At 42.8% G+C, this 13835-nt stretch overlaps 1 protein-coding gene across 2 annotated transcripts in view; it reads left to right on the top strand.

The window, feature by feature from the left end:
* Positions 1 to 12537, top strand: part of PLA2G4A (phospholipase A2 group IVA) — an 83664-nt gene extending 71127 nt beyond the window's left edge. For both annotated transcript variants that reach the window (XM_066597080.1, XM_066597079.1), the window contains exons 16-18: positions 549 to 744; positions 2378 to 2535; positions 12220 to 12537. In XM_066597080.1, the coding sequence (XP_066453177.1) occupies positions 549 to 744; positions 2378 to 2535; positions 12220 to 12342 (477 nt within the window). In that variant the 3' untranslated portion in view covers positions 12343 to 12537. The remainder of the gene's footprint in view (positions 1 to 548; positions 745 to 2377; positions 2536 to 12219) is intronic.
* Positions 12538 to 13835: the final 1298 nt, after the last annotated feature.

Here is a 13835-nt window from a genome sequence, read left to right as displayed (position 1 = left end):
AGCGCTAGGCCGGGGGGGCTGTCGCTGCGATGGGGGGGGCTGTCGCTAGGCCGGGGGGGCTGTCGCTGCGATGGGGGGGGCTGTCGCTAGGCCGGGGGGGGCTGCCGCTGCGCCGGGGGAGCTAGCGCTAGGCCGGGGGGGCTGTCGCTGCGATGGGGGGGGCTGTCGCTAGGCCGGGGGGGCTGTCGCTGCGCCGGGGGAACTAGCGCTGGGGAGCCGGGGGCTAGCGCCGGTTACCTGCTGTCTGGTCGGCGGCTGCGGGGCGTCTGGTCGGCGGCTGCGATGCGTCCGGTTGCCATGGAGACACAGCTGGCGGCGTCTCGGGAGCGCGCACGTCGGGCTGCAGCGAGCGACTGGGAAAGAGCCGGCGGCCATCTTGAGGAAACTTTTATAACTTGCTGAAACGCTGGAACGGTAAGTACGAACCAGCTAGAAATGTCATTTACAGGGGGGCTTAGTAATGTGTGTTTAATGGGGGGGACTGGGCAAAAAAAAAAATTAACTGCTTCCTCGAGACATCTCCTTTAACATGTTTACTTCCTCTCCAGGAACTCCTACTTGCTGAGAAGTGGGCACGTATGAATAACCTACCTTTTCCAAAGATTGACCCACATGTCCTTGACAGAGAAGGGTTAAAGGAATGTTATGTATTTCGACCTAAAAACCCGTCAGTGGAAAAAGACTGTCCCACTGTGATTCATTTTATTCTGGCTAACATTGCATTTAGAGAATTCAAAGCTCCAGGTACGGTCCTCAACATAGTGTCTGCCAGTCAGGTTTAAGTATGTATGTGTTTTGTCACGGGTATATTTGAAATGGAGATGAGTAAAGATGAATACAAAAATCAGTTGATACACAGCAGACTGTTTTATACTGACCTCTGCTTATATTCCATTAACCAACAATCTGAACATCGGCTGTTTGAACGAATGTAGAACTGCATAACATCTAGCAAATAGTGTCCAGTTTTGCCAAGCAAAAAATACAGTAGGTCTGCAAAGGAGAAGAAAATATCTGACACATCTCTACATGAGTTTGATTTGATCATGTTGCAAACAAGGACAGATGTACTGTGTTTCCCTGAAAATAAAACCCTGTCTTATATAAATTTTTGCCCCAAAAAAGGCACCAGGTATTATTTTCAGGGGATGTCCTATAATACTTACCTAGCAGGCTCAGTCCAGGTCCCTCCCGCTACAAGATTACAGGAAGCGATGACTGTGATTGGTTCCTCGACTGCTGCTCAGCCAATCAATGCAGCACTGGATGAACCAATGCGATGGCTGTGATTGGTTTATGCAGCATTGCATTGATTGAATGAGCAGCGATGAAAGACCCAATCAACATCTATCGCGTTGTAGAGTCGGGATTTAGGAATTGGCTGAGCCACGGCCAATCACAGCCATCGCATTGGTTCATCCAGTGCTGCATTGATTGGCTGAGCAGCGGTCGAAGAACCAATCACAGTTATTGCTTCCTGGAGGTGGGATTTATGAATCCCATAACCAGGAAGTGAAGTTGTACAAGTGGCTGAGGACTGAGGGAACTGCAACGAACCTCTATAGAGCAGCGGGAGGGACCAGGACGAGCCTGCTAGGTAATGTATTCTTTTTTCTTAATGTAGTGTAACTAGGGCTTATGTTCGGGGTACGGCCTATATTTCAAGCCTCCCTGAAAATTAGGCTAGGACTTATTTTCAGGGTAGGTCTTATTTTTTGGGGGGGGGGGGAATCACTAAAAAAAACCTTAAGCCCAGTTCACACAGTGTTTTAAGATTTCAGACTGCATGTCCTTTTAGCATCCCATTGAATTAATTGGGAATCCATGCCATACCATGCAGATTTTTTTCTTTCATTGCATATTCATTTTGAAATCTGTGTCACAGAAAAAAGAAATTGATACATAGGTTTGCTTTATTTATATTATCATGAGTGCCATGATGCACAATGAAAGCTGCAAAATTATGAGACCCCACTCTTTACCTTGTTGTTTACTATGACTATACGATACGGTATCGATATAAGACAAAGTACTTTTGGTGTCAGCCAGTAGCCGGCCTCCACTACCTTTTGAGCAAGGGAGAAAAAAAATGAATTTAAACTTTCAGTTTGTTCCAGCTCATGAAAGCATGCCTTCCACAGCTCCATCAGCATACTTTTTTTTTCTTCCTCATTCTGTCTACATAAGCATCATCAAGTATACAATTTTTTTTCATCTTTTCGACATATTCAGTTTTTTTAACATTTATCATTGCACAGCAATGAATGTAAAGCGCAAAAGCTTAATAACTGCACTTATTAATCTACTTTTACTTTGGTGCATACTATACATTTTCCTAACTATTCTTACTTTTTTCTTTTACCATGGATAATCTCAGGTGTCCCCAGAGAAACTGATGAAGAAAAGGATTTTGCAGATTTTGACATATTTGATGACCCGGAAAGTCCTTTCTCAACATTTAATTTCCAGTACCCTAATGAGGCATTTAAAAGGCTGCATGATCTCATGGAGTTCAATACCCTCAACAACATAGATGTACGTATACCATTTTGACAGTTCGTTAGCTTTCATTAACTTGTTAAATGTCTGGTGTTCTCAGCAGTGTGATAAGTATGCTCCATGGTCCAGCTGCATAGTACTGTGCTAGGAGATAACTGAATACATCAATAACATGAAGCCTTTTCCTCTTCCACCCCCATCCTCATGATCATGGTTTTAAAATTTTTCTTAAAGGAGTTGCCCTATGAAAAATATTAGTTAAATACAGTCCATAATTTGAAACCTTTTCTATTTCCCAAAGAAACTGTTAGAAAAGCTCTTCTACAGAATAGTGCCACTTGCTGTATGTGCGTCCACCTCAGGGCTCAGAAATGCTCTTTTCTCCTTAGGGAGAACAACTATATACTATAAACTAAGTGAGGAGACTCAAATGGCCACGCACGCTCCTCTGGGTAATATGCAAATAAGGGAGATGGAATAAATCCTCCACAGTGCCACCTATTGAAAGGCAGCATTCCTTCGAGTCAAAGTGGGACTTTTTATACAAGTCTTGTTACAATAACTGGGAATCAAAAGCAAAGCCAGACTCCATGTACATACAGTCTGACTCGAAGGAATGCTGCCTTTCAATAGGTGGCACTGTGGAGGATTTATTCCATCTCCCTTATTTGCATATTACCCAGAGGAGCGTGCGTGGCCATTTGAGTCTCCTCACTTAGTTTATTGTATATAGTTGTTCTCCCTAAGGAGAAAAGAGCGTTTCTGAGCCCTGTCCCAGGCCTCTCACTAGCAAAAGCCAGACGCCTACTGTACACTGATGAAGGGCAAAAACCCTGAAACAGCTGTATGTACATGGAGGCTGGCTTTGCTTGTAATTCCCGGTTATTGTAACAAGGCTTGTAAAAAAAGTCTGACTTTGACTTGAAGGAAAGCGTCCACCTCAGTAAATGTTGCGGGTGGTCACACCTGCTCGGTCTTGCTTCTTTGTAGTATCTCCTTATCACTCTTATCACTTGCTCAGCATCTCTTCTCATATCAGAAAAGTTGCTGCAACTTCAGAAGCAGCTGCTCATCACACAGGGATTCCTCCATATACTCAGTGCAGCAGACAGAGAAGTACAACTGAGCAGGTGGAACAATTACTGTGATGCACACAAATTAGAAACAGCAGGTGGTGCTATTATAGCGTTAGTCCTGGAATATATGGGGGTAGAAATATTTCTTTATGGCTGGATTCACACGGGTGTATGCGATTTTACGTTCGCCTGCCAGCAACGTAAAAATGTGTGAACGGGCGCACAGATCTAACGTTTGTGCGCCCGTTTAGAAGGCATGGCCCCAATGCATATACGCCGAGCCTGCAATGCCGTTGGGTAGGTAGAGACAGTTTAGCTCTGCTAAGGTGTTCTCCACATTCCCTCCCCCTTGCCGGCTCTCTGCAAAGGGAGGAGGCTAGTGTGCTAAGCTCCCGCCCCCTCTCAGCCGCTTGCCGGCAGCCAGCAATGGGAGGGGGAGATAAGCTGCACCCTTCCATTGCAAACAGCCAGCAAGGGGCAGAGAGGAGGAGAGAAGGGAGAGGGAGTTTAGCAGTCCCGCTGCTAAACTCCCTCCCACCTCCCCTCTTTGACAGCAGTCATTCGCTCCCACAGGAGTCTATGGCTGTGGCCTTATTCTGTCTGGTAAAGATATTCCAGGACTATCTTTCCCACCCATGTAAAAGCGCCTGGCGCTATATTGGCTGGCTGGGTGCTTTTACGCCGCGGAAATACGCCCGTGTGATCTGATGCATTGGAATCCAATGCATCAGATGGTAGCATATATTGGCCGGCCGTGAAAACAGCGGCCGATCTACGCTTGTGTGAATAAGCCCTAAAAGTGTAACTACAGAAAATAGAAAATGCTCAATCCAGCCAATAATTGTAAACTATATATATATATTTTTTTATTTTTATTTTTTTTTTTTCTGGGAGAACCCATTTAGGGCTATCTCCATACAGTGTTTTTGTTTTCCCCAAAAAAGCCAGAAAAATCGCTTTGCATTTTTGAATTCCTTTTTTATTTTAAATGGCATGTCTTTGGTCATCCTGTTCTTTTTATTAACTATAGAGAAACCTATGGGAATATGGCGTGCTGCAATTGTGGAGGGAAAAAATCCCCAAAGTCACTACAAAAGTGCATTCTTTAGAATGGGTTTCATAATTCCTTGCTGACCTCCAGCTACATCCTTTTACATTGCATTGATTTTCTTCCCCTATTTTATAGAGCATCATATCAGATGTACCGTACATGGCTTACAGCCAATATATTTGATGTACATAGCTTGCAGCCAATATATTTGATGTACATAGCTTGCAGCCAATATATTTGAAGATCTTTTAGCATGGTATGACTATAGTCTTATAGATGACAATGCTGATGGCACGGAGTTATTAAACAACTTGAGGTCAATGATTGGCTGGCACTGTCACATAATGTATTCCCTGCCTTTTCAATCTTTATTCACTGGACAGCCCTTTTATATCTGTTAATCCCTATAAATATTTACTCCTTCTCAATTCTAAATCTTTCCTTTCCAAGTGTGGCTCTACATGTAATCCTCCACAGCAGCTGTGGCATTGAGGTATTTTTTGTGTTGCCATCATAAAACATTAGTTTTTATACACATGAGAGCAACGCCACTTGTCCGCTAATAACACACAAGTATTATATAATAACATGCTGTATATATCATAACTAAAGGTTCCGATCCCAAACAGATTAATCCTATTTGGTTTGATTACAATGTTGTATAAACAGATTACTACAGCCGTTCTAGAATATTTCTGCGGTTTGTGTTGTGATGGCTGAGCATTTCCCATAGCAAGCATTAAGATATATTTAATAATAATCCCTCCGCGGCTCGGATATGTTTATAAACTGTCTAAATATTCTACTGTCTACATGTAACGAATGTGGAAAGGCCCTTGAATTTAAACTGGTGGGACACATTTGTAATGCTGCTTCTGAAACAGCCTGTTGTACTGGCACGAATACAGTTTAATATATCCTGTGAATAATAAGTGTTTATGACCTTCAGATCCCATACCTTACATTTTTTAAGAAGGTTAATGTCTGTGGTGGGCAGGGAGGTAATAAGGGATGAGCGTTTATAAGAATGGTAACGATGGATGGCATGGCATCAGTAGTATATGCTGTTTGTTACTGGGGGTCTTCAGGAGATGTTGGGGAAATTATCAATTTGTAGTGCAGGATAATGCATAAATCCACTAGGCTCAATATGAGACAATTCTGACTGTATAGCCGTTACAATAATGGGTTGGTTTGCTCTTTTTATACCTGTTTTGTACGAGTATTGTAGATATTCACCATTTAAAGGCCACCAAAGTACTATAAAGCGGAATATATGGGAAGTTAAGGTTTCCTTTTATGAGTTCTTACCTATATTCATGCCAGATCTTTCCACGGTCTCTTGGAGACATATTAATATATCAGGCAGAATGTGCCAGGAACGCTTGCAGTGCAACAATCCAAGAATTTAGCTGGTATTCTACTACTGATACGGAATTTTGCTTCAAGCTTCCTGTTTTTGTAAATCTAAGGCAAGGATCTCGTGTAAGTTTCGTGTGTCTCAATGCACAAAACTCGTGCAAATATGATTTTTTGAATGGAGTTATTCACATGAGTTTTTTCCCGTCACAGCAATATTGCGAGGTTAAAAATCGCAGCATTTCCTCTATTTTGGTATCTCGCCATTGTTTTCAATGGGACTTCTAAAGACATCGTGTGGCACTCGCATGCAGTGCGATGGTTCAATGGGAAACACTTGCAATCCTCTAGCATGCATGAAACATCTGCCTGAGGATCACAATTTCACAGAAATGATGCAAGGCGTTTTTGAACAAAAAACTCCTCATCTGCATGTAAAAGTCATGTTCGCAAGCGCGAGTTTCTTTGCCCAATATCACATTCACCAATATGCATGTAGCCTACGGTTTTGACCAACCAAACATCCTTGCCCCCTCAGCAGCAGGATGCACTTTGCACACTGAGGTGAAAGAGGAGTGCCAAAAAGATAAAACACCACAAAGTGTCTTCGGCAATTGGTGCGTCAGCGGTGCTTTCTGCAAATGGCTTTGTCAGTGTTGATGAAAACAGTGTTCCTGACTGGGTAATCGCTACATTGGGCATGAGTGAGTGTAGTAGACTACAGAAACAGTAAAGGCAAGAAAACCAGGGTATGGTTCACACATTTAAGAGTGTGCTATAAAAAAGAAATGAGGTTCATACCTTGATTCAGATTTGTTCCAAACATACACATGGTATAATGGTACACTAATAACACCATGAAAAATGCCAATAGTGAATACATGAAATTGAACTGCAGTACTGCTAAATGGACTATGTAAATGGAGCTCTTAGCGCACATTTTGATCAAATTGTGAGAGCCCATCTGTTAGTGACATGGTGATTCCATCAGATAGGACCCTTACACTCAGATTTACCTGTCTTTGGGCAAATGGCCTTCACATGAACTAGGGCATGTAGAATTTAGGTTAATTACAATTTATATGTTTAGTGTTTTGCTTTAATCCACTTTTAATATAGGTACATGTTGTTACTTTAATTTTGGGTGTGCTGTCTGATTCTCTTTGCATTGAGCATTTAGAAGTGTGGCTACCTCCATATTGAATGTGCACTCAGCCCCATCTGTCCGAAGCATTTTAATTAATCTTGATCCTATATGTCCACGTTTATTTGGCGGCCACCGGCCCAAATGTTAGCGTCCCATCTGATGAAGTTGCCTTGTCACTGGCAGATGGGCTCTCACAATGTGATCAAAATTAGTGTTAAGAATTCCAATTATTTACATAGTACATTTAGCAGTATTGCAGTTCAATTTTATGTATTCAATATTGGCCTATTTCATGGCGTTATTGTGTGCATGTTACTCATGACTGAGAGCAAATAACAAACACATACATTTTGTAACACGCACCTATTCTTCATTTTGGATTTCCTATCTGACTTCTCTTATTAACCAGTGAATATAATGCATGTTAGAGCAGTACCTTGATCAGATAACTCTGGACTATGCACTGTTACAATATGGGTCAAAAGGAAATGTATATTGTATAGGAAAAGCAGACAAATAAGAAAAGATGCATGAGGGGGAAAAAGAATGGAAAAAACGATATTTTCGTTTTGATACACTGTTCCAAATTATTATGCAAGTTAAATCCTAACGGGTTGCAGTAAAATGAGCATTTGGGTTATAGTTTGATACCACACATCTAAAAGGAGATGAGAAATAAAAGCATCTCAGACAGCTTTGCTTAATTTTTCCTTCAATCAAGATCACCTGGCAATTTAAGAGTGTTCCACATTAAGCAAGCAACAGTTCTCATGCAACATAGGGAAGGAAAAGACCTTTCTGAATATGAAAAGTGTGACATTTTTTCATGCCTTTTGCAAGATATTGAACTAAAATTTCACAGAAACTGAAGAGGGATCATCGAACTGTGATAAGATATGGGAGTTATGAAAAGAATGGGTGAATGCAATCTGATAAAGGCTTAACCCTTTGCAATCCAATTTTGGATTCAGGGTTTTCTAGGGGGTTTTCTCTTTCTGCCATTATACAATGGCGCCACCTACTAGCCAGAGCCAGTACTGCGGTAATGGAAATGCTGGAGAGGCCCCTGACAACAGAGCGGCCAGTAATATACAGTAAGAATACCCTGCCGGACGTCTTCCGACATCGGAAACTGTGCAGCCTTCAATCAGAATGTCTTTAGACGTCAGACAGTGGATTGGAAAGGGTTAATGAGGAAAGTTTCTGCCAGACAAATTAAAGAGATTTTCCAGGCAAAAACACTATTGAGGACTAATTCTCAGGATAGGTCATCAGAATTGTTTGATTGGGGTCCGCCGTTTGGGGTCCCAGACGATTAGCTGAGCGGGTGCCCGCTGTCGGTGTTTGAGACAATGCGAAGGTTGCTTGGTTCTGACTACTTGGTGTAGGTGGCATGGACATTCCAGTAGGTAGCATCCGTCCTGAATTGTGCCTCAAACAATGTGATCTATTTGGAATGATCTCTCCTGTGAAGATTCTTCTAAAAATGTTGGCTGTGTTTAAAGTTTCCTGAGAGATTTAAAAAATATATTCAAAGCCAAAACCCCATCTGTACACCAGATTAAGTGTTAACCTTGTGCAAAATAATATAAAAGTGCAAGCCTAAAGGTAATCCTCCGCCTGGCTGGAATCATCTTGTCACCTTGACTTTGATTTGTTCCACAATACTAAACGTGTGCACTGTACCCTCATTCACACAGGCGTAAGTGCACTCTGTATTACGCACATCTTATGTACATTATACGAAGGGAATAGAACCCATTTATTTTAATGGGCTTATTCACATCTACATCTCCATGATCTCCTGTATTGCATTAAACATTCACAAGGAAGGAGATGCAGTCTGTCGGCAGAGTCTAGGGATACAAGCTCTCACTGCGTTCACCAGATGGCGCTCCCCCGAGCGTTTGTATGTGGCCTAGAAAGAACATGTCACTGAGGTGCAACAAGAACGGCGTGCGTCATTTGGGCCGAATGAAATTCATGAATTTTGAAGTAATTCTCCACACTTTAGACCAAAAGCTAGTCAGTATTGGACAATCCCAGAATATGTGCAACATTGTGCCATGCTCTCCTCCATATCTCTAGCACAAAGGGAAAACCTAAGGGAACATTGCATGCAAGCGAGAAGGGACCCTATACCAGCTAGTGAGGATCTTAAACTCTCATTCCTGAATTTTGCTGAAGATAGAAGATTAATGTATGCATGTAAATCTTGCATCTCTGTTCCAACGTGAGTGACATCAATAGGTCTCCTTTCCAGTTTTGAAGCTATGAGGGACTAGTACATCTGGATGGGAATTCAATAAATTATAGATGCGTGAAAGAGTGTATCTAGAAGGGCCTCCTTCTATGCATACAAAGGAGTTTTTGTGCAGGTAAATCCTGTGGGATAGGGTAGGGATGTAAAGAAGTGTTGAAGCTGGAATATCTGCCAAAAAGACAGAGGAATCAGGTCAATGGAGTTCACCAGTTCCTCTGCTAATATCCAAGAAGCTTCCTGTATAAAATGACAAGCTCTAAATTTTTGGTTGGCTATCCATCTGTGGAAGGCCTGGCGCTCCAGTCCGGGTTGGAAAATGGGATTTCCTAGTAATGGAAATAGAGGGGAGGGGGAAGGAGATATATCTGGTCTCTGAAAGACCATAAAGGTCATCTTTTTATTAGGGCCAATTGTGGGATGGTCTTTAATCGTGATGGGAGGGTTGCACTGAAGCCAGGGCAATACTGTTAAGGGCACAGACAAGGATGCCCTCACTATGGTCACCCACTACTTAATGTTCCAATGACTATGCTAATCAACTACCCTTAGTAAATGAGATGCTTGGTAGTATGCTTTCAAGTCAGACAGCTCCAGTCCTTCCCCTGATTTAGACCTCAAGTGTGGAACAAGCTATGCAAGTGGGTTTGTCTGCCCAAATAAATTTGTTTAGTATGGAATTAAGATGTCCAAAAAATTGTGATAGCGATTGTGAGGGCCTGAAATACATAAAGAAGTCTTAGAAGGATGTTCATTTTAAAAATTGAACATCTACCAAACCATGAGAATTAAAGGGGTTGTCCGGCCATAAAGAATGAATCTCATTACTTCTGTTTGCCCAATACAATGCACTTTGTAATATACATTGTGCATTGTAAATTAGGCAAACAGAATTTATTCACTTACCTTTTGGGGTGCCCCCCCCCCCCCTGTGTTGCTCCTCGGTTGCCATTGGATCCGACAAGTCTTCTCCTCTTCTTGTCGGGCCAGCTCCAGGTGTTCTCTGCACATGGACGCGCTTCTTCTACTCCGCGCATGCGCAGTAGATCTTCTTCTGCCGGCTGCTTCAGGAAGCTATGGTCTGCCTGCAGGGGCCGCGCGGCCGTGGGATCTTCAGCTGACAGGTAAGGGGAGTGGAGGAGGGGGAGTGGAATGCCGGTCTCTCACGGGGGAGGGGTGCTGCGAGCTGTCAGTAGTCAGGGGTGGGGGTGGGGAGGTGTAGGGGTGACAGACCTGTCAGTCAGTAGTCCCGGGATGGGGGTGAGGGGGAAGGTGGGGGAGCTGCTGGTCGGAGCTGTCAGCCAGGAGGGGGGGGAGGAGGATGCTGCTGGTCGGAGCTGTCAGCTGGTGGCTTGCGGGGGAGGGGGGGGACACTGTGGGGTGCATATGTGTGGGGGCAGTGTGGAGGGGGCGCTGTGTGTGGGCACTGTGAGGGGGGGCATATGTGTGTGTGTGTAGGGCATGCTTGGTGCTACTTTCACTTTCAATAGCAGAGGATCGCGATCCTCTGCTATTGAAAGTGCTGCTAGAGATCACGATCTCCTGCTAGAGCTCTGACAGCTGTAGCAGGAGATTCCTTCATCTCCTCATCATGTCCCCTCGTCACTGGACACTGTTGTCACAGTGTCCAGTGATGAGGGGACATTCCGGGGAGATGAAGGAATCTCCTGCTAAAAGCTGTCACAGCAGTAGGAGATCGCACTGCTCTCCTTGCCTTCTCATTGCTCTGAATGGGGCCGGACGGCTGCCAGCTCCATTTAAAGCAGTGAAGCGTGCGTTTGCATTATGACGCCGGTCCTCCAGTCATGTGACCGGTGTCATCGGGAGCGCGCACGCTGAGGAGAGAAAGGCAGCAGTGCATCATGGGAACTACCCAGCGGCGCCATCTCTGAAAAATTCTTCAGGCAAACTTTATAAAGGGAAGAAAAGGAATAAAAAGGTAAGCAGAATATCGATTTTTATGGGAAAGGCTGTTGTGTGTGATGCTTCTACTCTACAGGGCATTCATGGGGGAAAAAAAATCAGTTTGGGTGGCGGACAACCCCTTTAACCTTTTGTCCAATTGTTCAAGTCTGATCTGGAGATGTGGCCATTTGCCATTACTGAGGCAGAATGAGATGTGTAGAGGCTTGAGACCCATGACAGCATATGTGACCCAAATCCTATGTGCCAGAGGGTTTCAAGCTTTGTCAGCATCTGTAGAAAGCAAACCTAATGAAAGGGATTTTTGGGGGACTGTAATGGTGTTGTCTCTTGCTTCTCGAAGGGGGATAAACCCTACCTGGTCTCCGTGCATGATCTGATGGAGGAAGGGGGAAAACCTGCTATCTACAATTTTTGTAAAAGGTTTTTAAGGTCCACATTCAAGCGAGATATACGGTGGTAACTTTCACCAAGGTTCGGGTATTTTCCTTTTGGTATTACCGATATGGGCTTTCAGGGTGTCCCTTGGGAGGGCCTGACCAGAAGCTAAGGAATTGCAAGCCCATAAAAAGTGTGGAGAAATGATATCAGACAAGGTCTTGTAATAAAGGGGAAGAAATTATAGTTTTTAATGGCTAAAAAAAGGTGTGTTACAGAGGGCTGGAGAAGGTTTCTTGCTCTTGTGTGCAGTATATGGAGACGGCCTAGCATCTAGCCTTCACCCATTAGCTCAAAGGGCTGAGACTTAGAAATGGAGCTTGCAGATGGAAAAACTGGTGAAAAGTTCATAAGCAAGTCATGTAATGGCCAGAAATGGTGCTACTTTTTATTTACACATGGCAGCTTGTTCTAAAAAGTGTGGTACTCGAAGTGTTGCATTAAAGTATACATTTTTGTCTTGCAGGTGATAAAGGAAGCAATTAGAGAAAGCATGGAGTACAGGAGGCAGCATCCATCTCGATGTTCCGTGTCACTCAGTGATGTTGAAGCTCGAAAATTCTTTAACAAGAGCAAGCTACCAAGCTGAACTGTTCAACATTGTATGACAATAGCTGGAAGGGGGCTGGATTGTGTTGTATGTGTAACACATGTATAAACATGCGATCATTATTTATCATATCTACAAGTTCTATTCATTACTTTTGTAGTTGCTGTCCATTGTTTTTTGTATTTGAAGTAAGCAAACAGCTAATGAATATTAAAGGTAAATCTTTTTTTCAGACGTGTAACGAATCTTGTTTCATCATAGACTCTAAATTACTCATACTTTTAATTTTATTGTAATATTGCATAGAGCTGAGGATACTTGTTTCCTGCCCATGTCTCACCATCTGGTGATGATATCCTGATTGTGCTGTTTCCTTACATAGATGGTGAAGGCTGATAAGACTTAATTTTATCTGTATGCCTCTTTTGAGAATGTGTATATTTTACCTTTCTTCATGCATGCCGAACAACCAAACTTTTCTTTGGGGCATATTGATGTTCCTATGGCTGTCAGATCAAAGCTGAATTAATTTTTTTTGGGAGGGGGGGAGTAGGGAGAGGGGTTCTGCCTACTCCAACTCCTTTCCTTACAACAATCAGTGCCACTAGCAGAAACTGCAGTTGTGTAATTCCTTCCTGTATACAGTTTACTGTACTACTGAGTTGAGGTGGGTTTTTTTTTGGGGGGGGGGGGGGGAGTGAGGGGGGGGGGGAGTTACTGAACATTGACAGTGAAACATTGCAACAATTACAAATGACTAACAACATATTTCTTATGTAAATCATTAATTTGTCGGCATATATTGTTTAACAAAGTTTTTACTAATTTTTGGAAAGGTCAACAAAACATATTAATCATGACTTTCAAGATTACATTCATTTAAATAGTCAGGGAGTTGCAGTGTTGAGCAAAATGCCCAGAATTACATACCAGGACTTACTTCTTACAGAGTAAAGTAAAGTAAAATTCAAGGTTCTGTTCCTTTATTAGATAAAACCCTGATAAAATAAAATAGAATCTGCCTGAATAGACCTGTAACAAAAGTAACATTTATGGAGAGACGAATATGAAGACAGTGGGGAAAACACATAAGGAGAAGGTCATGGGGTGAAGGGAGTTGGGCTGTGCTTGTAGCTTGGCATATCGGTTAAATAGGTAAAGTAAAATCTACTGTTGATTAGCTCCATTAATATGTACCTCATAAATTTGTTGGAGGAGTAGAGGATATACTTGAGGGTGAACTAGAATCTCCTGGGAGGGTCAAAGATCTAGCTGTTGGGTACCATAGGCGCATAGTGAGCGAGTATTGATAGCAGGACAACCAGGTTCTTTCGTATACTGTTTCTCAGTCTGCAAAGATAGCCGCCAGTTTCTCGTTAATCATAATCCAAGAAAATTTTGTTTTAGCTAAATCAACATTAACTGATGTTTTCCTCCAGGAGCGAGGGATTGCTATATGTGCAGCTAGGAAACAATACGATATGCATTCATGAGTTTGTTTGGGGATGTTAGGAATACGTTTGCCCAGTAAG

The sequence above is a fragment of the Eleutherodactylus coqui genome, chromosome 3, assembly GCF_035609145.1.
Source record: "Eleutherodactylus coqui strain aEleCoq1 chromosome 3, aEleCoq1.hap1, whole genome shotgun sequence".
Classification (NCBI taxonomy): domain Eukaryota; kingdom Metazoa; phylum Chordata; class Amphibia; order Anura; family Eleutherodactylidae; genus Eleutherodactylus; species Eleutherodactylus coqui.
This window is presented reverse-complemented; position numbering and strand designations above follow the sequence as displayed.